The sequence below is a fragment of the Leucoraja erinacea genome, chromosome 14 (assembly GCF_028641065.1).
Source record: "Leucoraja erinacea ecotype New England chromosome 14, Leri_hhj_1, whole genome shotgun sequence".
Lineage (NCBI taxonomy): Eukaryota > Metazoa > Chordata > Chondrichthyes > Rajiformes > Rajidae > Leucoraja > Leucoraja erinaceus.
This window is the reverse complement of record NC_073390.1, coordinates 10,558,697-10,586,531: the sequence shown is the minus strand read 5'-3', so window position 1 is coordinate 10,586,531 and position 27,835 is coordinate 10,558,697. Positions and strand designations below refer to the sequence as shown.

General features: G+C 39.8%; 1 protein-coding gene across 21 annotated transcripts in view; it reads left to right on the top strand.

Moving 5' to 3' along the window:
• Nucleotides 1-27,835, top strand: part of LOC129703263 (disks large homolog 1-like) — a 365,442-nt gene that overhangs the window by 190,760 nt on the left and 146,847 nt on the right. For 15 of the 21 annotated variants that reach the window (XM_055645579.1, XM_055645578.1, XM_055645584.1 and 12 more), the window contains one exon: nucleotides 20,457-20,555. The exons of 5 other annotated variants lie outside the window; for them this stretch is intronic. In XM_055645579.1, the coding sequence (XP_055501554.1) occupies nucleotides 20,457-20,555 (99 nt within the window). The remainder of the gene's footprint in view (nucleotides 1-20,456; nucleotides 20,556-27,835) is intronic. One more of the 21 variants, XM_055645581.1, reaches the window with a different exon arrangement.

The following is a 27,835-nucleotide window of genomic DNA, read 5'->3' as shown; positions in this document are numbered from 1 at the left end:
CTCCTCCGCTGTCACTGGCCCCCACCTTAGCGATGTGTTTGTGTGTGTGTGCGGTCGGTAACAAAGAACCTGTAGGATCTTTGGTCAGTAGATGCAGCTCACGCTTTGGTCGAGGCTTTCCAGGCAAGTGACCAAAACCTCTGGCGACTCATGGAAACCTTGGGTGAGGCGCAAGGTCACCAGAGGTTTCCGTTCAGGTTTCCAAGTGGGACAGGGGCATTAGGTAACTTAGTTGGCATGGATAGGTTGAGCCGAAGGGCCCGTTTATTTGTCCTGTATAGTTCTAATTCTATGAAAGTCTTTGAAAGTTTGGATAATCTTCCACAATTTAAAATTTGATTCCTCGCTACATGTGCAGCTAAGATGGTAAAAAGTGTTGTGCCATCTGGCAATGACTATTACATTGAGTGCCTCCGTGCCATGTTCATTTATTTTGCCAGCTCAAATTATTTACTGTTGCTATACCCTACATTGAAACTTTGATACTTTCATATATGACATAATCTTGGCACTGTTTGCTGAGGTATTTGTCTCGAAACATGTAAGTGATTTGAATCTAAGTATTTGTTGATAACAGGAATTTAGTTATTTAGCCCTGTAATATTTACATGGGTAAAACGAATGTTTTCAAAAGTCCTTGACCAAATATGAGTTGCGGTGGGTCAAATGACATTGTCGTAGTCCTACAGCACACAAACAGGCCCTCCAACCCAACTCATCCATGCTGCCTAAGATACCCATTAAAGCTAGTCATGTTTGCCCATATTTGACCCATACCCCTGTAAAATCCATCTCCATCCACCCTGCCTCTTGTCAGGACACCATTTCCTTACTCTCAATTTCTCCATCTGCTTCCAAGATGAGGCTTTCCATTTTAAGTTTTCAGAGATGACCTCTTCAGTAAACGAGGCTCCCTCGTTGCTGCTGTGGATTTTGCCCTCACCAGTGTTTCCAGTGTCCAGCAGCTCTGCTCTCACTCCCTCTTCTCCCTCCCCCTCCTTATCTCCTTAATCAAATATACAACCCCCCCTCCTCTCTTTGCTTCACCCCTACCCGGCTCTAACACCTGCACCCTGGAACATTATGCTGCCAGTCTTGTCCCTTCCTTAGCCATGTTTCTGTAATGGCCAGAATATTCCCACACCATGTACCCATCCATTCCCTGAGTTCATCCCACTTATCTGACAGACCTCTTGCATTGAGATAAATGCAATTTAATCCCACAGTCTTTCCTTGCTCCCTATGTACTCCTGCATGTCCAGTCTAGCAAACTTGCATTCATTGAGTTCTCTATCAACTTGCAGCCTCTTACCTACCCCACTACTGCTGTTGATCCTGCCTCCATGCAAATTTAGTTTAAATCTTCTACAGTAGCACTGGCAAATCTGCCTGCCAGATTTAAAATTTGTTCTCTATTTTATATTTCTATGATTGCAATGTTCTATAAGGGTTGTTTAATAATGGTCCAAATACTTTAGATAGATGAATGGAATGCAATACTTGTGTTCATTACAGGTGGCAACATTGGACCACGCTCTCTCTCTTTCCATATTTTCTGCTCCATTTTATGATAATGACTCTGCAGTGCTACTTTAAAATTCTTTGATTTATCCAATCTGTTGTCCCTTTTTTCTCGCATTACCTTTTCTCACTTTCAATGGCAGTGACTCAAATTTTCTGTTAATTGGGAACTGAGAACAGAAGAGTTGGAAAGGTTAAAGGATGTGACAGCTAAAATTGGCAGCCTACTTCAGTTAGAGTCATACAGCGTGGAAACAGGCCCTTCGGCCGAACTTGCCCACACCAACCAACATGTCCCAAATACACTAGTCCCACCTGTCTGCCTTTGGCCCTTTCCCTCCAAACCTGTCCTATCCATGTACCTGTCTAATTATTTCTTAAATGTTGCAATAGTCCCTGCCTCGCCTACCTGCTCTGGCAGCTTGTTCCATACACCCACCATTATTTATGTGAAAAAGTTACCCCTCAGATCCCTAATAAATCTTTCCTCCTTCACCTTAAGCCTATGTTCCCTGGTTCTCGATTTCTGCTACAAAAGTTATCAAATGTTTAGTGTTAACAGTACACTTCAAGTAGACAAAATGTCTGTGAAGTGGTCATAATTAAGAAGGGTCTCGACCCGAATCATCACCACTTCCTTCTCTCCAGAGCCGATGTCTGTCCGGCTGAGTTACTCCAGCATTTTGCGTCTATCATCAATAACCTAGTGACTCTCATCCGATAGCTCCATAATGTAAACCTAAACAAATCATCAAGCTAATATAGACATGTCAAATGAGTGGGGAATAAAATTTGGAGTAATGCGTCATAGACAAAAAATGAGAAAAATTGGGATTTCATTTCTGAAGCTCAACTGTAACATAAAATTTGAAAGGAATTTATAATGAAAAACAGAAGGCAACATCTTCTATATGCGCAGATCAAACACAATTTGGTGACAGCACCTTCACTTGAAAATCTGGGTTAAATCCATTACAGGATTTGAGTATTAATCTAACAAAGTGCAGCACTGAGGATTTGCCACACCACTGGATGTGCAGTAGTGAATAACTGGTTAAGACAAAACTTTCTCCACTTGTTCGATTTAAGTGAGGAATTTTCAAAACTTTAGAAAGAATATTCATAATTATGATTTTGCCAACGTTTATCCAACAGTCAACAAACTGATTTTGAGGCCACATCTCTTATCACTTGAAAACAATGTTGAGTAAATTAGCTGGCAGATTTAGCAGTTTAAAATATTTAAAAAGTAATTCATCGGTTGTAAGATGCTTTCGCATATTCTGAGGAAGTGCAAGTCACTGGACAAGTGAAGTTTTATTTTTCTGCAGAGAGGTCTGGGCTGGGGTCTAGTACAGTGACAATCAAATTGAGATTTTGAGTTGAAATCCAGAACAGCCGATCTGCTTTATTGTTGACTTTTACAATTTGTTAATTCATAAAGTATTGCACTAATGCAACAGAAGAAATCCATTTGATAGAGATAGTAGAACATACAAACGTGCAAGAAACTGATTTGTTAATGTAGAGTGGCTGTGTTCAGATCTAGATTGCAACATATAAGGGATAAAGGCCAGGTTTAGAAATGAGCTCGAAAACTTCTTGGATTAATAATTTCATAGAATTCATTTTACTCGTGGGCATCAGCAGGATTGAGTGCTGTGGAGATCACGTGGGAAGTGAACTTCGTTGACAGTGATTTTATTAACTGGAGGACAAGCCGACTGCTTTTATTTCTTCCGTTCTTTCGGAGCTATGATGCACCAACCAAAGCATTACCATAACAAGCGTATATAAAGCAGTACATTCAAACCAAGGATGGGACCTCCTAAACTCAAATCCTCTCGCAATGAAGCTCTCTACACTGCCTGCTGTACCTGCATGCTTACTTTCAGTGACTGATGTCCAGGCACACCTAGGTCTCTTTGCACCTCCACTTTTCCTAATCTGACACCATTCAGATAATAATCTGCCTTCCTGTTCTTGCCACCGAAGTGGATAACCTCACATTTATCCACATTATACTGCTTCTGCCATGCACCTGCCCACTCACCCAACCTATCCAAGTCACCCTGCAGCCTCATAGCATCCTCTTCACAGCTCACACTGGCACCCATCTTTGTGTCATCTGCAAACTTGGAGATGTCACATTTAATTCCCCCATCTAAATCACTAATATAGAGATTTAAATGCTATAACAAAGTTATTTTTCCTGTGGGATTTTCAAAGTTTTTTTTAATATCCATAAGTGTATTTTTATTACTGCAAGCTAAAAATACTAGAAGCTGTATCTTACATTGTTCAATACAGTACCATGGCACAAGTATCAATAGCACTGACTGCTTGGTAATGTCGGTGATCTTCCGTATGAAGACTGTATTTTTGAGAGATAAGTATCTGACTACTTCAGGGTGGTTATGTGTAATGAGGGTTTTCTTCCAGCATTGATTTGTTATTCCAAGACAGCCTTTTTGTTAATCCTGCTTGTCAACTCTGAGAAGTGGTTTGCTAGTTCCTGACCAAAATCATAGTATAACCAATTTAGCCCAGGTAAAGTGTTCCCTAATTATTTCAATAGCATTATATTGAATTTTCATTATTGGAATGCCCGTAGCAGTAGAAATGGGTTTGGATATGGTTCTTAGCAATTAGCCCAGTGATTTTTGCAAAATTTCCCTCAAATATGCTGCTGCTAACTTAATTGGAAGGATTATTCCATAAACTAGTTGAACAACAGTGAAGTGATACAGGCGGTTATATCTATCATAAACATTCCAGTCTCCAGTATACCCCCCAAATGTCTTATTCAACAGACAGGAAAGGCCCATTGGAGGGGGAACCAGATTCCAGTGTAAATGGATGGCTTATTAAATAAATAGGTCCTCTTAAAGATCACATTGGCCATCTTTGTGCAGAACCCCAAAAGATGGGGGAGATATTAAATGAAAACTTCTGATCCATTTTTACTGATTGGTGTTTTAGAATCATTGAAGCTAAGGAAGTGGGGCATAGGAGTTGTGTTGTGTTGGATCATAATCAAATTACCAGAGAAGAGGTATTGGTAGTTTTAAAACACATTAAGGTGGATAAATACTCGAGACTTGACCAACTGCTAGGGAGGAAATTGTGTGTAGGCCTTTGCAGAGATATTTGCATCGTCTTTTGCCACAGGTGAAGTTCTGGAAAATTGCAGAGCTGCTGATATTGTAGTTTCTCAAGAAGGACAAGTAAGGGACCTGCTGGCTGGTGAGCTGGATGTCAGTGGTGGGAAAGTTGTTGGATGCCATTTTTAGGATCAGGATGACCAGAATTTGAATATTGATTAGGGATAGTCAGCATGAATTTGTGCATGGGAAATCTGCCTCACAAACTTGAGTTTTTTAAAGAAGTTACCAAGATGAGATGTTGTCTGTATGGACTTTACCAAGGCCTTTGCCAAGTTCCCACATGGTAGGTTTATCTGGAAAGTCAGAGTTAAGCTAGTCAATGGGATTCACATTGGCTTGGTGGAAGGAGTCAAAGGATACTTCTAGCAGGTTGTTTTTCAGATTGAAGGCCTGAAACCAGTGCTGCAGGAGTTAGCGCTAGGTCCACTGCAGTTTGTTATTTGTGTAAATGACTTGGATGACAATGTTGTTAACATTGTTAGTACATTTGCAATGAAACTAAAATTCATGCAGTGGATAGAAAAGAAGGGTATCTAAGATGACAACAAGATCTTGATCAGTTGGGAAGGTGGGCCAGGAATGATAAATAAAATTTAACTTGTGTCAAGTGTGAGATGTTGCACTCTGGCATGTCAAACCTGGCAGTACTTGCACAGTAATTGGCAGAGCCATGGAGACTCAGAGATCTGGGAGTATAGATGCATGGTTCCCCAAAGGTGGTGAGTCAGGTCAACAATGTGGTGAATAAGGCATTTGCATGCTTGGGGCGTCATGATGCAGCTATATAAGTTGTTGATGAAATCCCACTTGGAGTACTGTGTGCAGTTCTGGCCGCTTGCTTTCGGAAGGATGTCATTCAGTTGGAAAGGTTGCTAAAGAGATTCAGCAGGATGTTGCTTGTGTCCCTTGCACTTTTTTACAATCAGTTTCTCTGTAGCAAAAGTGCTGCAAGGTTGTGACACTACATTCTATGTTTTTATACTTGTTGAACTTGATAGTAATTGGATTTGACTGATATCAAGCAAACAAAGTTTTTCACTGTGACGATAATAAAGCAATACCAATAGCACATGATTCTGTAAATACCTTCTGGCCCAAAGTGTGAATCTATTGTGTTTTCCTCCTCCTAGTCCCTAGTTTCATGGATTTACGATCCATAGTATCAAGATGCCACAAAGAGCCAGACCACATTCTACTTATAATGTCAAAAGGTCAAGTCTCAGCAAGTCCCAAAAGGGAGTTCCAGTACATTTTATATGATCAAACAGCTATCTAATATTTGGAACATTACTCGTTCCTTGGATATTTGGAGGTGCAGGTTAGATTGATATATAAATCCAGATGGTTCCTTTTTCAAGTGCTCATGAGAACATTTGTTCCACAAAAATGCAATCAATTTTAGTTTAACCATTCATTATAGAAACATAGAAGCTAGGAGCAGAAGGAGGCCATTTGGCCCTCTGAGCCTGCTCTGCAATTCAGTTTGTAGCTCATGGGATATATTTAATGATTAAGTTTTAACACTGCACAGACATTCCACAGAGACCAGCCTTTGGAGAAAAATAAAATCTACTTCAGTCTTTATGTTGGCCTCAACAATGGAACATTACATTTAATACCCTCATCCAAATAATGAATATTTATGATAAATAGCTGGGGTACCAGCTCCCATCCTAAAGGAACTCCGCTAGTCTCTGCCTGCCACTTAGAAAAAATAGTTTATTCCTGCACCATGTTTCCTGTCAGCCGCAAATGTATTGCTTTCATATCAGCAGCTTATACCCAATAAGGCATGCTATAATTTTGCATTATCATCTCTTAAGTGGGACCTTTATTGAAAGCCTTTTGAAAATCCAACATTTGTTATCCTAAATCTATTTTACTCATCACGTTTCAAAAAGCTTTCAATAGATTCGTCAAGTATGATTTCCCTTTCAGAAATTCATGTTGACTTCATTTGATATTTTTTAATGAATTAACGCCAACCAACATGCCCCATCTACACTAGTCCCACCTGCCTACATTTGGCCCATATTGCTCTAGACCTATCATCTCCATGTATCTGTCTAAATGTTGTGATAGTATCTGCCACAACTACCTCCGCTAGCAGATCATTCCACACTATTTGTAAAAAATAGTTGCCCCACGGGTTCCTAGTAAATCTTTCCCCCCCTCACCTTAAGCCTATGTCCTCTGTTTCTCGATTACTTTACACTTATCTGTTCCTCTCAAGATCTTGTACACCTCTATAAGCTCACCCCTCATCCTCCTGCACTCCAAGGAATAAAATCCTGGCGTGCTCAATTCTCCCTGTAGTCCAGGCCCGCGAGTCCTGGCAACATCCTTGTTAATCTTTTCTGCACCCCTTCCAGCTTAACAACATCTTTCCTACAATAGAGTGAACAAAACTGCACACTGGACTGTAAATGTGGCCTCACCAACGCCTAGTACAACTGTAACATGACCTCCTTTACTTCTATGCTCAATACCTTGACTGATGAAGGCCAATGTGCCTAAAATCTCCTTGACCACCCTGTCTACTTGTGATCCCACTTTCAAGGAACTACAGTGCCCTCCATAATATTTGGCACAAAGACCTATCATTTATTTATTTGCCTCTGTACTCCACAATTTGAGATGTGTAATAGAAAAAAATCACATGGTGTTTAAAGTGCACATTATCAGATTTTATTAAATGCCATTTTTATACATTTTGGTTTCACCATGTAGAAATTACAGCTGTGTTTATACGTAGTCCCCCATTTCAGGGCACCATAATGTTTGGGGCGCATGGCTTCACGGGTGTTTGTAATTGCTCAGGTATGATTAATTGCCTCCTTAATTCAGGTATAAGAGAGCTCTCAATGCCTAATCTTTCCTCCAGTCTTTCCATCACTGGAAACTTTTATTGCTGTTTATCGACATGAGGACCAAAGTTGTGCCAATGGAAGTCAAAGAAGCCATTATGAGACAGAGAAACAAGAATAAAACTGTTAGAGACATCAGCCAAACCTTAGGCTTAGCAAAATCAACTGTTTGGAACATCATTAAGAAGAAATAAACCATTGGTGAGCTTACTAATCGCAAAGGGACTGGCAGGCCAAGGAAGGCCTCCTCAGCTAATCACATAAAAATGGCCTTTATTAAAATCTGACAATGTGCACTTTAACCATGTGATTTTTTTTCCTATTACAAACCTCAAATTGTGGAGTACAGAGGCAAATAAATAAATGATGGGTCTTTGTCCCAAACATAAAGGAGGGCACTGTGTGTACTTGTATTCCTAGATGCAGAATAACCAGTTTATAATTTGATTTTTTTGTTTCTACCTCTTTTTGTAATAATATTATGATTATATTAGTGAATATCCAACTCATTACAAATGCTCCAGAATCATAAGTAGGAAAATGGCCACAAAAATATCCATCAGTCTCGGGTACTCTATATTTAAAAAAATCATTTCAGTTTCAAACCTCTAGATTGAACAGCAGGAGTTAGAATGATAGATTTTCTTGGTTTGGGGCTTTATTTGGTTAGAAAATAGCTTCTACTGCTCACCTTTAGGGACTCAAAAAAGAAATAGGATTTTTAGAAAGTATTAATTTTCTCTGACATGGAGACTGTTTCAATTTGAATGTAAGGCCTTGGAGGTTTAGTTGAAGACAAAAGCAAATTGTCTTAACTGCTGCATCTAAATTATGATTTGAATATTGGAGATTGCAAGTCATACTTCATATTTTTGAGTATCTGTCAAGTTTGTGAATTCAGTGCATGGTGCGGAATGATATTTTCTTCCTTTGGCCTTTTAGTATAAGGTAAAGATGATGTGGCTAATTTGCTGTCTTTGTGGTTTAATAATTAATCCTATCACCCCTGGTTTATTTTCATTTAATGTTGGAGCATGATTGAAATTTATTTCATGACTTAAAATTGAAATATTGCCAAAGTTTTGAAAGCTAGGAAAAGATATGCATGACCTGTCATGCTTTGGGACATGATGTATAATGTAGCGCTGAAGAAGCAATTTTCACATCACCAGAGTATACTAAATTCTATTTTATAGTTTGCTTATGAATTGCAGTCATCTATTAGGTAGGTTAGCACGTTGGGTAATGTTCATGCAGACAACTTTTACACATACAAGAAGTTTAATGAATAATGAGATAATCTGGTTTTGTGGACACAAGTGACTGCAGATGCTGGTTTTATATTAATAAAAAACACAAAGCCATTCCCAGAGGAATTTTATTTGAATATTATCAAACTCATTTTGGATGTTTGCAATATTTGGCTTATTACTTTGACTGATACTTTGTGGCTAGTCATGTTCCATAATTGGCTGCAACTTATCAAGTGAAGCCTAAAGTGTGAATGTCAGTATACCATTTGACCATGGAAGGTGCAATAAATCGGGTCCATCCCTTTTATGCGTCATGCATGCACCTTTAGCGGGTTCCACATTATCCACTCACTTTTATGAACGCAGGGCAGAGAACACAATTCTCAATCATCATAGCCCAAGAGTAAATAGATGGTCCTGCGAACAAATGCAGAATCTTTCTCTCTGGATCTGCAAAAACCATACTAATGGTCTCCGCACAATAAAGCCACTATTTTTCATATAATCAGTGTTTGCTATGTTTACATTGTAAAGTTTTTGGTGCAAGAAATTAACACAGATAATTGTGGGCATCCCAAAGTTTTTGACAGTGATTCTGCTTCTTTGTCATTTGCACTTTTTTTTTGCAGCCCTCTCCAGCAAAATTAAGAGCGTCTTAAGTTCTGACAATTATTCTAGCTCAGGGCTTTAAAAATATTTGGCTGCATTGTATAAGTGAATTTTTACGGACATTTTCCATCTGAAGTCCAAAAGTGCCACTGGATAATTAATCTATAATTAATGCTGAATGAAGTGTGAGGTTTAGGTAAGGAGTTGAAAGGTGTGTATTGAATGTTGATTTGCTGAGTTACAGACTGAGTTACAGTGGTCATGGATTAAAAGATGAGGGTTGACATATCTAGAAAATGACTCTGGGCTTGTTGTTAACAGCGTGGCAGTCAGAGGATGAAAACAATCATCCCAGAAGTGAAGAGTAGGCAATGTTTTTAGATTCAATCAACGTGTGACGATTACTGCGTACAAGGATGGGTAATGGTCTGTTAAGATTTCTGAGAATGCTGCAGAAGTAGATTGACAATGACTTAATCAGTGGAGTGAATCTCCAGGATTTCTAATGGCAAGATTCTGAATCAGGAATTCTTGAGAGGCTATTAATATAACTGGGGACTGTAACCCGACTGAGATAAGGACATTGTACAACACCTTGAAGCTTTACAAAGCAGCAGTAATATATTAAAACACTTGGTCTTCTATTTTTTTTTTTTAATGGTTTTGTCTTTTGTACAAGGAACAAGTAATTTTCAAGGCCAAGCTAAAGCAGAGTGTGCAGGTACTGCAGAAATCATTTTTCTTTTCCGTGGAAATTGCACAGAATGTTCTGATATTCAACTAAACCAGTTTGGTGTAGGGAACGAGCCGAACCTCTCAGATGGTCACACCTTCAGAATGACCTGCAGTTGTGAACAAATAATATTTAAGATAACAGCTACTGGAAAATATCTGAAGAGCATAATTATTATTTCTTTAGTGATAGAATCATACAGCATGGAAATAGACTCTTCAGCACATTGAGTCCTTACTGACCATTACCCCCTCGCCCCACCCCCCTCCGTTTTGCATTAATCCAACATCAATCCCATTTTTTATTCTCCCCATATTCTTCTCAACTCCTTCCAGATGGTATCACATCCACGCAAATAGGGGCAATAACCAGTTATCAATTAACCTACCAAGCCACGTCTTTAGAATGTGGAAGGAGATAGGGCACGCAGGAAAACGTTCGCAGTCACTTGGAGAACATGCTAACTCCACAAAGATAGCACCCCAGGTCTGTGGCGCTGTGAGACGGCAGCTCTACTATCTGTTCCACTGTGCCTCCTTTGCTTTGCTTGCATTTAGCTACGAGTTGCACAAATGCTGTAAATGGGCGAGGGCAGTTATGAATAGGCTCTTCTATTGGACCATTGTGCTAAATTATTTATTTCTTCATTGATGTTGGAAGGTATGGCATTTTGACTATTGAGATGACCCATGGCGGTAACATGGATTGTGACATAAATCAGGTCATGTGAAATCTCTAGCATGCACAGCAGACTGAGAATCTTATCCTCGCCTTGCAGCTTGTATTTAGATACAAACTAGAGCAATAAATCTGGAGGACCTCAGATTTTTTTATAACCTTTCTAACCCTAATATGGGTTCAGGTTTGCTGTTTAAACCAAAACAGATGACTGGGAGCTTTATAGCTTTATTGAGATTATATGTATTATATCTTCTACAAACATTATTAATACGCTTACAGCTATTATAAATGATTTGAGCAACAATAAAATCACATACAGTTTTACTTTCAAATCACTTAAGCTACCATTACCTCAAAAATCTCCAATTTACCTGATTGTTGCTGTGTGCAAAACCTTACTCAACATGATCTGCCTAGCCCCACATTCTTAAGTTAACACTTAAGGGCCTGTCCTACTTAGGCGGAAAATAGGCTGTCGCCACATGGTCACGGGGTAACGCCTGTATTGTCGTGAGTTGTCTCCTCAAGTGTCGTAACTTTTTTCTTATTGCCGCTGGACTTGGGCTTCATGTTGCCTGTTCTCCTGTCGTAGGCTGTCTCCAGGATGACGCCAGGTGATGACCTCGGTAAATTCCATTGGCGACAACATACGTCAAATGGCGACAGCAACGGCGCCAAGAGAAGTCTTCATTTGTCGCTGACAGGGTCGAAGCTTGTCGCAACTTGTCGTAGCTTGTCGCGGGTGGACATAGGTTGACTTTGGTTGTCGTAGGTCGTCGCCTGTGTGGTTGAAGGTTGTCGTATGTGGCGTCGTGGTTGTCGTAGGTGTGCTCATAGGTGGATGTCCCAAGTTGCGAGGAATTGTGTCGCCGGTTGGCGTAGCTTGTCGTAGCTTGACGTCGACTAGGTGGTAGTTTGTCGTAGACATTGTCTTAGGTGGGTCCATTTTGGCATCCCGCTTCAACTGTGACTGTCGCTGGCAGTCGCCTGAAAAATCGTCTAAATGGGACAAAGGCCCCTGACACTTCAATTTCACTACTTCTGGCTATGGTTGCAACTGCTTCTGCTGATTGATCATATCTCCCTTATTCCTCATTGTTCACTGATATTGATATGTGATTTGCCATTGAGACCCTGCGCACACACTTTCATTATAAGATGTACCATCTGTACCTCGTGTCTTTGTTACCTTATTACGTATGTTAACTACTGTGAGAAGCTTTATCATTGATGTATCCATGCGGCCCCAGCTTTTCAATGTACATATTCCTTCACAACACAACATAATGCGAACATGGTTCTTGGTCATTAATCTCCATGGTTCTTCTCTTCTGCACTGGCCTTCAGCGTTATTTCTCCATATGTCAATTTATATTCAGGAAGACAATTCTACAAATCTTAACGAAGCAAGATCTGAAAAGGGCACAAAAGCAGTTCTATTTCTAGTAGTCATTTAACTGAAGAAGTGGGGTTAGGCCGATCAGTCAATAGTTGACAGGGAATGCTGCTGTTAAAAACTGAACTTGGCCCTAAACCAGTTGATGTGAAATTGTCAAAATCTCTCAAATGCCAGAACAACACGACCATGAATTGAACAGTGGTGCTTCTGCTTTCACATGCACATTGCTGTCACAAAGCAATGGGAATTTCTGCAAGCTGCAGGCAGAGCCCAGGCCGTCATTATGGCTTTTTATGCTGCTCTCCTCTCTCCTCCTGGCTCAAACTGCATTGACTGTTGCATTATTTGTAGCTTTTGTAGCCTCTGTTTACATATGTACACAAACGAGATGCGCTGTGGCAGCTCCATGGTGATTAGTCTGGATTTCTGTCAGTTTTTATTCATCTCTGCTTGTGCTTACCAGCTGATTGCCCATAGTTTGAGCCTCACCATGTATCACCCAGTGCTTTGTGTTAAAGCTTTGATTCTGTGTATTTTCTGTATAGTAATAACACATTTCTATACTTTGCTCTTCAAGGGATATATCTCCAACAATAATCTGCATAAATACATGAGATTAACAATAAACAAAATAAATGTTAATGATGTCCTATTTTTGATTGCCTGCTGGTCAGGGTGAGGTGGAAGAAGTAGTAGATATGGTGATTAATAACCTTTAAATGTAAAATAGAGTTAAAAAAACCCAACTGAAAGTGGTTTTGGTCCATTTAATAGTCTTGCTTCTTTGCTTTACACAGTATTTCTGGCAGCCAAATAGACTACATTCCCATTTGTAAAATCCTTGGACTTTCTTAAAAAAATATATTTTATTTTTTAACTCCTAGAATTTTTATTCTGAGGTACATTTCCATGTTTAAGGTACAACTCTAGACTCACAGCACTTTGAACATTAGTGTTTTCACCATTGGGAAAGGAGGACGGTATCAAAGAATGCAAGGTCCTGAGGATGATAACACGTTAGAATGTATTGAATGTATTTGTACGGTGACCTTTACCACCCCTATAACAAATCTGTGCTGCGCATTGATTATTCGTGCCTGGGAAAGCGGGCCGTCATGTGCAATGCCTATTGGTGCTCATTGATTGGAGAGCGCTACTGGCTAGAATCAGATTCTGTTTCTCTGCTTTCCCAGCGGAGCACGTCGGTGATAAATGCTCCAGCATCGCAGTTCTGTCTTTGTTTTTAACTTGCTGCCTGACCTAGCAATTTGTGATTTTTGCTTCACTACCACAAAATCATTTCTCTCTGTTGCTGAGCTGCAAAATGACAACTTATTGTTACAAACATGCATACTCTTGTAGTGTGGCAGAAGGTTGTGAACTGGGGAGATTAATTCATTTTTCGAGCAACCCAAGGTTGCATGTGAATTCGCATCAACAATACCTGGAGCCTCAGCAGCAGCACTTTACTACACACAAGTACTACTCCTCTGCAACTCTTCCCGTATCCTCAACTAAACATAGAAGCAAGTTCACCAACTTGCGTGACAGTGTTAAGAAAAGCCCCACAAAAAGTACTGCTAAAGTGAAAGCAACCAGCGGCTGGTGGTCGGACAGCTCATGGTCAACTGGTTCCTTTGATAAGGTCAGTGTCTGTGGAACTGTTTGCTGATCTTTCCTTGATAATGTCAGTGCAGTTATTAGTGTGTACTTCAAAGAGAAAGCCATAGAATAACAATTATGACAGTAGCCCCCATTCAGTGGAATTGATCAGTTCCCATCAATGTCTAACGTCAGATATCTGGAAGATATGCTGAATTCTACGGTTATTTATTATGTAACACACAAAGCTCATTTTTTTAAACTGTTTTTATTTTTGACTGATATCTGCAACCTTTAACGCACCATGCTGTTGAGTGTCTTGAACCCAGCTGATATATTCAGCATTCCCTTTTGCATTTTCATTTTATCAACACACCTCTCCCCCCCTGCGGTCACCTTTACAAAATGCACTAATTTCAGACCTGTAGCCTCAAGCACATGTATTCCTCCTTGTCATTCATGTTAGAAAGATGTGTCAATGAGTTATCTGACTTACTCTGAGATAACATCCTGTAAAAGGGAAACCCTCCAAATATCTAATGCCAAATTTAAAGATATAAGTTATATGCAGTGACAAAAGAATGTGAATACACACGTGTTTTGAACAATGAGAAGATTCTTATCTCGGAACTCTTGCTTCCTAAAGTCCCATTTTCAAAATAAATTTGCTTGCTAAGTTGTTTCAATACTTGATTTCAAACACAATTTGTAAGTACTTCATTTTTTCTTCAACTTCTACTTGCACTGCCCTGTGCCCAGATTGATGCTTTTTTTGTCCCAAGTGTGAGTGGGCCGTTAGTTCCTCAACGAGGCTGGAATAAAGTAGTGGCCATGGCTATTTGTTTTCATGCTATTTGCAGAAGCATAATGTCACAATGAGACCAACCATGCCTGTACACATTGTGGTGCATGGATAATTCTGTTATAATGTTGTTCATCATAACACAATACATGTTGAATAAAAAGTGTGTAGGGAAATGGGTGGTTTGTGAATAGTAGCTAATCAACAGAATCAACATTGTATTTTTTGGTCCTGTGAAGTGAGAAGGTGATTGAAATGGATTTTGAGTTCTGGAAACATGTTTGTTGGAGCATTGTTTAAACTTGGGCTTTGCACTGGATATTTCTTGGCATTATGTCATTGGTATTGTTTTGAACAGCTTCAATGTTGTAATGACCTTGAAACTTAACATCATAATTGTTTTACATCGCATCACTTTGTTGGTGACAGTTTATTGCCGAACCTTGTTAGCCTTGTATTTGAGGATGGATTATTTCCTCTTTTGGTATGTGTTTTGTTTTGCGCTTATAGAACAACAAATGAATTTGGTTAAAAGAGGTTGTTTTTGAATTTGATGGTGGTTTATATGGAACCATTTGTGAGATAAGAGCATTGCTGATGAGGCTCACATGGTGGGTCAAAAAAGGGTCAGGTCAGAGTTGACCATGCTGGTGCCTGAGTTGTGAGTAGACATAACTTTTCCTGAAGGACATTGGTGGACTAGATGGCTTTTAAAGTAATCTGCCACTTTTATGGTCACTATTATTACTGGTACGAGATTTTCAATTCTAGATGTATTTCATTAGTTGAATTTCAGAATTCCCCAGCTGCTGTGAGATATAAACTTCTGTCACTAAACCAGTTGTACAGGATACTCATGCAGCTCTATTTTTCGCACTATTACGTTTATCTCTCATTCTTCAACTTGCATTAGCTGCCAGGTTCACAAACATGGGGCTGAATCATAATTTGTCTTCGCCAGTGGTTCAGCTGAGAATCAGTTTTCTTCCTGATGGTCAGCTCATGTTTGACTTCTGAGCCTACACGTGGAAAACCAGGAGTCCGAAGTGACTTTGAGGTCAGCTACCAGTGCATCACTAGAATTTAGAAGATTGTGGGGGGATCTTATAGAAAGTTACAAAATTCTTAAGGGGTTGGACAGGCTAGATGCAGGAAGATTGTTCCCGATGTTGGGGAAGTCCAGGACAAGGGGGTCACAGTTTAAGGATAATGGGGAAATCCTTTAGGACCGAGATGAGAAAAACATTTTTCACACAGAGAGTGGTGAATCTCTGGAACTCTCAGCCACAGAAGGTAGTTGAGGCCAGTTCATTGGCTATATTTAAAAGGGAGTTAGATGTGGCCCTTGTGGCTAAAGGGAACGGGGGGTTATGGAGAGAAGGCAGGTACAGGATACTGAGTTGGATGATCAGCCATGATCATATTGAATGGCGGTGCAGGCTCGAAGGGCCGAATGGCCTACTCCTGCACCTATTTTCTATGTTTCTATAACATCTGTGCACATTGTGCACCAGCTTCACACTGACTGCAGCTGGTACAAATAGTACAATTCACATTCTTCATTGCAATGGCATTGTTGACCTTGCATAAAAAAGTAATTGCAAGGAAGTGGTGGATATGCTTTAGTTTATTTAAGGAAATTGATTATTTGCAATTAGGTCAGTAGTTCCACAGATCTAGCCAGCGCTGTTGCATTATTGTGTAGGAAGGAACTACAGATGCTGGTTTACACTAAAGATAAACAGAAAATGCTGGAGTTACTCACTGGGTCAGGCAGCCACCTGTCCCGCTGAGTTAGTTGCATTATTGTTGGCCCTGTTCCTTGTGTTAGATTCAACCTGAGAGAATACTTTACCCACCAAAAGCAGATCCAAATTGCAATAATAAATCTTTCAACCCAAACTTTTCTTACAAAATTAGTTTGTTTAAATTTTATAAAGGACGTCATCGACAACTTGTAGTTTTGAATGTATTTTGTGGACAATTCATGTACTATTTATGTCAGTTGCATGTATGATTGAATGCAATATCTAGAATAAAATGAGCTATAATTTTGTAGGAAGTCAGTAAAATTAGTTGGTATAAATGCAACAGACAAAACTGTCTCAGACAAATGAGTGTCGAAGCATTTATAATTTGATTATTTGTCGCCAAGTGGTTTGGGGTGAATTTGGAATTTGCTGGCTGGCAACATATCCTTATGCCACATTGCTGCATTTATGTTCATCATAACATGTGTTGCACATGCTTGTCTCATTCTAGTTTTTTGTTTTATTTATCATGGTGGGGTTTTTTTTGGTCATTGGTCTTAATTTGTTCAGTTTCCTAAGAGAGGTTCTAGTTTAATGCTTTCTTATTTAGATAAGCATCAGTCTGCAGACATGTTGACCATACGTTCAAATTTGTATTGTTCTCCATTGTCTATTCAAATGCTCAAATATGAATCTTGATTTAAATGTTAGGTTAGGGGCAGCAGCGTTTGTTTAATAACATGCCCGCTCTTAGACCGTATCAGTTCCACTTGAGTCACCTGGATTATCTAGCCTGGCATTTATCTATCATATTTGTTCCTTTTGTTATCCCAATAAAGTACCCTTTACAATTTGAAACAAACTTGTTTCCTTCTCCCAGTTCTGATGCTAAAACCAACCCCAAACGTTAACTTTTTTTCTCTCCACCAGTTGCCGTCTGATGTCTTTGATATTTTCAGTGGTGTGTGTTTTTATTTTAATTTCTAGCACCTGCAGATTGTGCTTTTGTCATCCACAAATCTGAGGTTATTCAGATGAAGATTTATGATTTGTGTAGAACTGGGATGCGCTCATGGTTTTTTTTTTTGTTTCTTTAATTCTCGTTATAAAGCTGTGGTTAAAACTTTTCACAGGTTTGAAAATAATGATTCAATTGGCCTGGATGGCATTGTATTACACCGTAGATGTGTTCTTCTCTGGACTGCTACTTGTGTGCATAATAGCTGTTCTGTTTACATGGGAATTAGTCATTTGTCTTCAAGCTTATACATTGCACATGAAGTATTTAATGAGATACTATACAAATGCAATGTTCTTGATTGATTACACCTAAACATCTACAGGGTTAATTGGAAGAAACTAAGAAAGAGAAAAGATAACCACACTCACTTGCACAAATACATAGCTTGATCAATGCTGATGTGTGATGGGTTGTTGACGAGGCTCCAACCCTAGACTCTATCATCTACACAGTCTGACCTGATGGACTTCCATTGATCCTAAGGCTGCAGAGTAGTTTTTCTGGAATTTATCATTATTATCAAAAGCCATTTTTGGAGTGTCTGCAATCCTTTGCTCAGCCCAGGTAAATTGGAAATGTGCGGGAACCATGTTGGTACACCAACAGGCCCAAGTCCTCCAGGTACAATTCCTGCACCCTCTCAGATACATGCGCCCTGGGGTGTTGTTTGAGCAGCTTTTGGGGTGTTAGGATAACTTTAAGTAAAATTGGAAGTGTTAACCATCAAATTATGTTTGCAGATGTAAAATTTCTTAAATGAATTATAATACAATTCTTGGTGCAATTAAAAAAATTCAGTGAGAAACAAATTAGCTGTCTGTCGTGAACACCCATTTTCCTTCAGTCTGAAGAGGGTCTTGACCCGAAACGTCACCCATTCCTTCTCTCCCGAGATGCTGCCTTAGTTACTCCAGCATTTTGTGTCTACCTTCGGTTTAAACCAGCATCTGCAGTTCCTTACTACCCACTTTTCTTGCTCCTTTGATTAATTCTTAGTTTTTTCCTATCACCTTAATACTTGCAATCCAAACTAAAGTGTTAGTAGGAAGAATAGACTGACCAGAATAAAGATCCTAAGTAAGTTGCAAAAATGAGCACAAGTTCTCTTGAATGGAAATGCAACTGAAATATGAGTGGATGGTAGACACAAAATGCTGGAGCAACTCAGCGGGACAGGCAGCATCTCTGGTGCGAAGGAATGGGTGACGTTTTGGGTCGAGACCCTTCTTCAATGAATGGGTGAATGGCTGCTGGCTTGCTGTGGTAGCCAATGCTGTGTGCAGCAGAAGCAGTATCCAGTGCAGGAATGCCAATTCACCATAAATAATGTATTTTTGTGCATATTTAATGTTTCTTGCCCGTTTATATATGTGCCACATCTATTTTGAGGTTTGTATTGGTGCTGCCTTCAGATTCATTGCCTTTCAGGGTTAATAACTATTTATTAAGCAGCGTTTCATTTTCGAATATTACTGTTACTGTTTAATTTCCAAGCTTTTAATTTCTTAAATTATTCTGAAAATATTCAACATAATCACCTACTTAACACACTAACCATCTAATCTTTGAAATTGAAAATGTATCAGAGGAATTTCCTTTCTTTTGCACAATAACTTGAAGATGGTTTGGTTTTCGTTGAAGTAAAATCATCCTAAGTGTAAATTGGTTAATATGTCAAATAACGAACATTGATGTATTTTAATGCATTGAGAGAAATGGTCAAATCCCATTGCTTAAGATAACAACTGTTTAATTTTGCATTTTAGTAGATATATTGAATTTTTGCTAAATCTTGCATAGGTATTTTGGGCAAAGAGAGTATCTAGTGGAAGATATTTTATTTTTTTGTGTGAATTTAAACCGGTACAGTGCAATCTCGATATAACACACCTTTGTATATCATATTTTGGATATACTTTTACTACTAGCATCTCTTCCAATTCACGTAATTTGTTTCGACAGTATAAGATCAAAGTCTGCAGACCTATATGGATTGTATTGGATTTACAAAGAGAAATTGAAGGATTAAATGGCTGGGCAGAATTATGGCAAATTGGTTCTAATGTGTGCAAAAGTGGAGTCATGAAGATTTAGCGTCTGCAGAACTCATCTCTCTATGAGTCATTGTCTGTAGGCTTGTACCCAGTGAGATTTATATTGGAGTCTGAGACCTATACCTTAGAGAAGGGTTGGTATGTATGCACCTGTCATGTATGGTTAATCTGTATGCATATGTTATAAATGGTTAAGTGAAATGGTATGGCTCCAAGGTTCTTGAAGTATTCTCTATGTTCAACTGCACCCCAGTTATTCCAGTGTAACAAGTAGACAACTGGAATGCAAGAGATATTTGTTTACCAAAGTCCCTATCACAAAGCAGTTCAGGGAAAAGAGTAATAGATGCTGAAACGGGATTGGCAGTTCATTGCTGGTGATCGTTGGAACTGTTCCACAAAGTTTAGCTTAAAATTCAACAATTGAGATTGAGTGGCGAAACTGGGAATGGATGTTGTATCTATTCAAATTCTGGGAGTGTATGTGTTTGTGTATATATACAAATGCATTGATGAGGTTGTTTTCTGTTGGATGTGGGCATTGGGATATGGCAACATGCCATGGAAATGGAAGTGCAGCTCTTTAGGGAAGGATTCCAAAATTAATGAAATGTTAGATGCAAGGAACTGCAGGTGCTGGGTTACAAAAATGTCACTTAGTGCTGGAGTAACTCAGCGGGTCAGGCAGCATCCATGATCTCTGGAAATTTGTTTTAAATGAAATATTAGGTTTACAAGACCCTGGTACTAAAGATGTCGCACAATAGCTGCCTTATATCCAGGTTGCACTGTAGAAGGAAATAAACACTCTCATGTTTGACAGATAAACCTTGGTTTGTAGTTCATTTTTTCCCCTCAAAATTCTTGTTTATTATTTTCTCTGAATTTTTGAGTTTGCCATTAAGCAGTAAATTATGCAATTTATTATGCTATTAGGATTAAATGTGTTGCTATGCTGTTGTGCACCTTGAATTTGACCCCTTTGCTATTGTTTAGCAGATAGAGGCTACTCCTCCCTCTACTCCTGTAATCCCTGTGATCCCTGTTATGCCAGTCCCCGCTGAAGCCAGTATCTTCTCGTCTGACATTCAACAGGTTTTGTTACTTTATCTTTTTTTCTTTTGAATGTTTTGATTATGTTGCTGTATATTTAAAACTTATTTTGTGCATTGTTTAGTCTTAATATTATGTTTTTTTAGATCACTGTATTTCTATGAAGAGTAATTAGAACCAAAGTGACAACTTTGGCTGAAAATTTTAACACATCCAATCTTGAAGTTCACTTTTTATTTCCCTCCAGAATACTGACCTGCTAGTTTACTGGTTCTTTTCTAATGCATATTGCCCAATATTTCCATAATTTAGTAATCTTCAGGTTTACATGCTGCCTGTACAATAATCTTCTGGTATGCATTGTATATTTTATTCTCAAATTCAGTTTTTTTGGTTTGATTTGACATTAAGTAATCCTTAAAACGGCACCAGTTCTATCCTCTCAAATCCTGTGAAAATAAGGTATCACTTCACCTTTTCAATGTCAGGTTTATGTAGTACAATATCAGATTAATGGGGTGGATCATCTGGATGATAGTACAAATCTACATCGGCACAATTTTTCCCACTTGCCAATCCAGAGATGTTTTGCATGCCCACACGAGAATGTGCAGCAATATTTTGCAACTTCAATTATATTTATTACATTGAAATAATTTCACTGCATATGTTTACGGATTCCCAAGTTGAAGGGTGTTCTTTGGTTCTGGTTGCCTGCCTCAGGAATATGATGAGATGGTGCTATGATGTAAATTAGTAGAATGACTCTGAAGTTTTATTTGAAAGTGTGTGATGGCAATGCAGTGATGTTTGCATAAATTGAGCTACTTCAACATCATGGAGAACGCAAAGATATGAATACGTAGACCCTTCATCAACTCAGCATGTCCATGCCAACCAAGTTGCTTATCTGAGCTAGTCCCTTTTGCTTGCATTTGGCGTTTATCCCTGTAAACCTATTCTATCCATATACCTATCAAAATGTCTTTTAAATGTTATAATTTCAGTTGCCTCTACCACTTTCAAACTATTCAAAGGTTTTTATTGGTCACATTCACATACACCCAGGTGTAATGAAGTGAAATGCTTTTTGCCATTTTGCAGCACACAAAAAAAATACAGACATAACACCAATGAGAGTCTTAAACACAAAGAACATCCCCCCACAATGGCTCCCACCATGAGGGAAGGCACAAAGTCCAGTCCCCAACCCGAGTTCACCCATAGTCGGGCCTATTGAGGCCTCCACAGTTGCCTCTACGGAGGCCCGATGTTCCTGGCCGTTCTCGCCGGGTGGTGGTGCTCCGGCGTCGGTAGAGTCCTCCCAGCGGCCTGGGAACCCTGGAACGGCCACCTCCGTCCTGGAGGCTGCGGCTTCCGAAGCCGACAAGGCCGCGCCGGATGGAGCTCCAAAACTGGCGATCTCGTTGCGAGATCCCAGGCTCCTGGTGTAAAGTTCGGCGCCGCTGCCCGCAGCTGGCCGCTCCACAGTCCCGCAGCTCCGCGATGTTGTTCCCGGCGGTCTCAGCTCACAGGAGCTCCAGCGCGGCGACCCAGGCAAGGCATCGCCCGCTCCACGATAGCGCTCCAGCGCTGTGCCACCGCCGAAGCCGTGGTTCTGGGCGGTCCGCGACAGGAAACGCCGCCCCAGGCCTGCTGGTAGGCCGCGAGGACGAGTCGAAGCTGCAGCCCGGAGAAAAGCTGCCTCTCCGACCAGGTAGGGACCCTGAAAGGCAGTCCCCCCCCCCCCCCCCCCTCCCACACACACACAAAAAAGTCTAGACCTCCAAATAAAACACTTTAACTAACTAAAAATAAAAATAAAACGGTGAAAAGACAGCCAACTGCTGGCAGGGCAGCCGCACACAGGACAGCGCCCCCTACTCCTATTAACTCCCCCAACAGATTGTCAGCTAGTTCCACATATCCACCGCCGTTTGTGTAGAAAAAGTTGTCCTTCAGGTCCCCTTAAATCTTTCTCTTCTCACCTTAAATCTATGCCTTCCAGTTTTAGCCTCTCCTACCCCGAGGAAAGGACTGTGACCATTCACCTTGTCTATTCCCCTCATGATTTTATAGACCGGTTCCTCTATTTAATATCCATTTGTCATTCCCTTGCCCATCTTTCCAGTTGATCACTATCCAATTGTAACCTTGGATACATTCTTTCCTGTTCACTATACCACCAATTTTCATGTCAACAGCAAACATACTAATGATGACAGTTCATTCTCATCCAAATTGTTAATATAAATGATGAACCACAGTGGATCCTAGTTTATCTTGTTTGAATTTTATGAATCAGTTAGTTATGGAAATTGCTGCTTCAAACCCAGTAACTACTTCACTGAATATCCATCAATACAGAAAGATTCATTTGGTGGAGAAATTGACATTAATTAGGAGGAACAATGTTTTAATCCAGTTACTTCAATATTGGGGCTCCATGACACAGATTAACTTGTTCTGGAAGATGAAAATGTGTACAGTTACAATTACAACAAGCATTCACATCACACAGTTCTTAAAGCACTTTAAGTTTAGGGGAAAATATCAAATTCCCTTTATTTTCTAAACACTGATCTTGATCCTTCCTTTTTTATATTTATTAAACCCTCAAAATGCACATTTCTCAAGGCGTTAATTCAAAATGTTAATTTGTCAAAACTCTTGGCTCATTTGTTCTTCTTTTTACTTCATTTAGTTTTTTTGTTTTGTTCCTTGCCAAACTACATATTCCTTCTGCAAACAAGATCAGTAGTTTAGACTGTTGGGCTGCATGATCCCGTTTCTATGCTCTTGTGATTGATGATTCTGATCTTGGGGAAAGAATATCTACCCATCACAAGATAATTAATGTTTTTGGGGTTTGACTCCCTTCCTTCCAATCATGTACAGTGCCCTCCATAATGTTTGGGACAAAGACCCATCATTTATTTATTTGCCTCTGTACTCCACAATTTGAGATTTGTAATAGAAAAAAATCACATGTGGTTGAAGTGCACATTGTCAGATTTCAATAAAGGCCATTTTTACACATTTTGGTTTCACCTTGTAGAGATTACAGCTGTGTTTATACATAGTCCCCCCCCATTTCAGGGCACCATAATGTTTGGGACACATGGCTTCACAGGTGTTTGTAATTGCTCGGGTGTGTTTAATTGCCTCCTTAATGCAGATATATGAGAGCTCTCAGCGCCTAGTCTTTCCTCCAGTCTTTCCATCTATGGAAAATGTTATTGCTGTTTATCAACATGAGGACCAAAGCTGTGCCAATAAAAGACACTTACTTACTTACTTACTGCCTATTATGCCTCCTGGCATGTAGGGCAGAAACAAAGGTCCTACACTCCTGTTGATTCCTTCAGCTGCTGTTTCCGTAACAGATTTGCTTTATGAGACATGGTTGTTAGCCCTGTGCTCAACTCCTAACCTGGAGAACCAGCGAATCACTCTTCGTCTCGCCCCTACCCTTCGACCTGTCCAGCATGGGAGACCCTAACAGGGGACGAATCTCCCGTTGGCATAGCTCTAGGGGTCACTGAGACACACAAGCTCTCTGACCACGACAAGGTTGCAAGGTTTCAAAGTCAATTAACCCATTATGCCAAAGAAGACCTCCACAGCTGATGACAGAAGAATTATTTCTATAATAAAGAAAAATCCCCAGACACCTGTGCGACCGATCAGAAACACTCTCCAGGAGTCAGGTGTGGATTTATCAATGACCACTGTCCGCAGAAGACTGCATGAACAGAAATACAGAGGCCACACTGCGAGATACAAACCACCGGTTAGCTGCAAAAATACGATGGCCAAGATTGCCAAGAAGTACTTAAAGGAGCAACCACCGTTCTGGAAAAAGGTCTTGTGGACAGATGAGACAAAGATTAACTTATATCAGAATGATGGCAAGAGCAAAGTGTGGAGGAGAGAAGGACCTACCCAAGATCCAAAGCATACCTTGTGTGAAATACGGTGGTGGGGGTGTTATGGCCTGGGCATGGTTGGCTGCTGAAGGTACTGGCTCACTTATCTTCGTTGATCAGAATCAGAATAGTACTTTATTTGTCAAGTATGCTTTGCAACATACAAGGAATTTAATTTGCCAAGTCAGTCATACAAATAAAAAGCAACAGATCACCCAAAACACATTTTAACATAAACATCCACCATAGTGACTCCTCCACATTCCTCACTGTGATGGAAGAGGAAATAAAGTTCATGTCTCTTTTGCGTCAGGGGCCTCGAGCCCTCCGTTGACGGGATGATCATGACTCCCATAGCCGGCAGCGTTTGGGCCGTCCGCTCCTAGGCAATCAGCTCCTGCGTCGGGTGGATGTCAGCTCCCCCGCGCCAGCGATCGGAACCAGGGTTGGGGCTGGTCGAACCTTCCGCGACGTTGGAGCTCTCGACTCGGCCTCTCCCGAGTGCGAGCTCTTGATGGTAAGTCTACAGGCCGCGGTGGGGCACAAGGTCAGTCCAAGGAGGCCTCCAGCTCCATCGATGGAAGACCGCAGAGCGCCCAGAGAATGCGATCCAAAAATGAATCGTATCTCCGGCAAGGTAAGAACCTGAAAAAAAAGTTTCCCCGCTCCCCTCCCCCTCCCCCCAGCATAAGACAAACCGGAGAACATTAAAACAAACTTTTAACAGAAACTAAAAAATTTTTTAAAGATGAAAAAATGAACAGATTGCCGGTAGAGCTGCCATTCGTACGGCGCCCCTGGTGGTACAACTGCTGATGGTAGTAGCATAATTAATTCTGAAGTGTATAGATACATCGCATCTGCTCAAGTTCAAACAAATGCCTCAAAACTCATTGGCCTGCGGTTCATTCTACAGCAAGACAATGATCCCAAACATACTGCTAAAGCAACAAAGGATATTTTTCAAAGCTAAAAAATGGTCAATTCTTGAGTGGCCAAGTCAATCATCCGATTTGAATCCCAATTGGGCATGCCTTTTATATGCTGAAGAGAAAACTGAAAGGGACTAGCCCCCAAAACAAGCATAAACTAAATATGGCTGCAATACAGGCCTGGCAGAGCATCACCACAGAAGACACCCAGCAACTGGTGATGTCCATGAATCACAGACTTCAAGCAGTGAATGCACACAAAGAATATGCAACAAAATAGTAAACATGACTACTTTCATTGACATGTCATTGCGGTGTCCCAAACATTATGTTGCACTGAACTGGGGGAGGGGCTATGTATAAACACTGCTGTAAATTTGTACATGGTGAAGCCAAAATGCATAAAAATGGCTTTTATTAAAATCTGACAATGTGCACTTTAACCACATGTTATTTTTTTTTCTATTACAAATCTCAAATTGTTGAGTACAGAGGCAAATAAATAAATGATGAGTCTTTGTCCCAAACATTATGGAGGGCACTGTACCTGTTTTTTCTGGATAAGAATGTATTTTCTCACGCAGGTGATCGCAAAATCAAGCTAGTTTGACTATTTGTATTTTGTCCTTGCAATGTTTATTTCCTGCCCTATCCATACAATCAGGATCAATCCTTGATTAATTAACGATATGTAATCCAACGTGACCACATGGGTTTTCTCCTAGATCTTCGGTTTTCTCCAACACTCCAAAGACGTACAGGTTTGTAGGTTAATTGACTTGGTATAAGTGTAAATTGTCCCTAGTTGTGGGTAAGATAGTTAATATACGGGGATCGCTGGTTGGCGTGGACTCGGTGGGCCGAAGGGCCTGTTTCGCGCTGTACCTAAACTAAACTAAACTAAACTAGAAAAAAATGAACATTTTCCTTTATTAGTTTACTTATTCTGCTGAGTTGCATCATTTGGTTATGGTTTATTTGGCTAGTAAATATTGAGTAAATATAGATTACAAATTGTTAAATTATCAGCGTCAAATGAACACTTTGTGATGCTGATCTTAAAAACATCATATTGTTTTGTCCATTTTTTTAGCTACTTTGCAGTTGTAACATAATGAATAAATACATTGCTATAAATATTAATTGCTCGTGGTCTAGAAAGGCAGAACAAAGAAGATTAGCTGAATTATTAATGTATTAAAAAAATCCCATTTCTCAACGAAGGAACATAAATGAAAATGCATTCTTATCTTCAAAAGACCAAATGAATTATTTATGTTCAGTTTTTCAACAGGGATGTATTTGCTCCAAGGAGTTTTTATTTTAACGGATTCCACCTCTTATTCACACAATATTCTCTTACCGATAGTGCAGATAGTTTTGGTATTTTGCAATCTTCAAACAGTTTTACGAATTGTGCCGTTTACTATTGCTTTCTTTTATATTTGCTTCTGAGGAAGCACTTTTGGTCCATTTAGTGCTCCTTTGGACTCAGTTCAAATCCAGTTCAATGACGTAAATGACAAGAGAAGTTAAGGTCTTTAAGGATGTAATCAAAGGGAAGGTCACAGTTGATTTGAAATTTAAAGGAAAAATTCTATTTGCCCTTCACCACAAAGAATTTATTGTAGAAAAACTGTCGAAAATCCACTGTATATTCACAGTAGGAAAACATGAGACAGGATGTCATATGCACATATTTTGCATGTGTGAATTAAAAGGCAAGGAATATTTTGGAGGATGCTAAACTGGATTTTAAAATGGGTTCAGAAATTCAGAAAGCATAAAATGCGTTAAAACTGTTCTGGGACTTCTCCTGTTCACTTCCCATGTCTCTGTATGTGGATCTATACCAAATTATGTTTTTTTTCATAAAACAAATGGAAAGTAAATGTGTTAACAGGAGGCATTTTAAATTCTATAGCAGGTGTGTGAATTGATGCATTTTGATTCGAGCACGGTAACAAAGTTGTGCAGATATGAAGAGGGGTGGGTTCCTTGACAACTGAGCCATGGGGCTTTAAATAGCTTGAGGCGATTAAGCTATTTGGAGATTTAGAATATAAATGCAAAGAAGCAATGAGTACAATGTGAAAAACAATATTGTGCAGAGTAATAATAATAATAATAATAAATTTTATTTATGGGCGCCTTTCAAGAGTCTCAAGGACACATTATAAAAATTTAGCAGGTAAAGGAAAAACATGTAAAGGGAATGAAATAGTAGAGACATGACTAGTACACAAAGTAAAGACAGAATTCAATACAAAACACAATATGAGGCAATTAATGCACAGATGAAAAGGGAGGGGGACGTGGGGCTAAGGATAGGCAGAGGTGAAGAGATGGGTCTTGAGGCGGGACTGGAAGATGGTGAGGGACACGGAATTGCGGATCAGTTGGGGGAGGGAGTTCCAGAGCCTGGGAGCTGCCCTGGAGAAGGCTCTGTCCCCAAAACTGC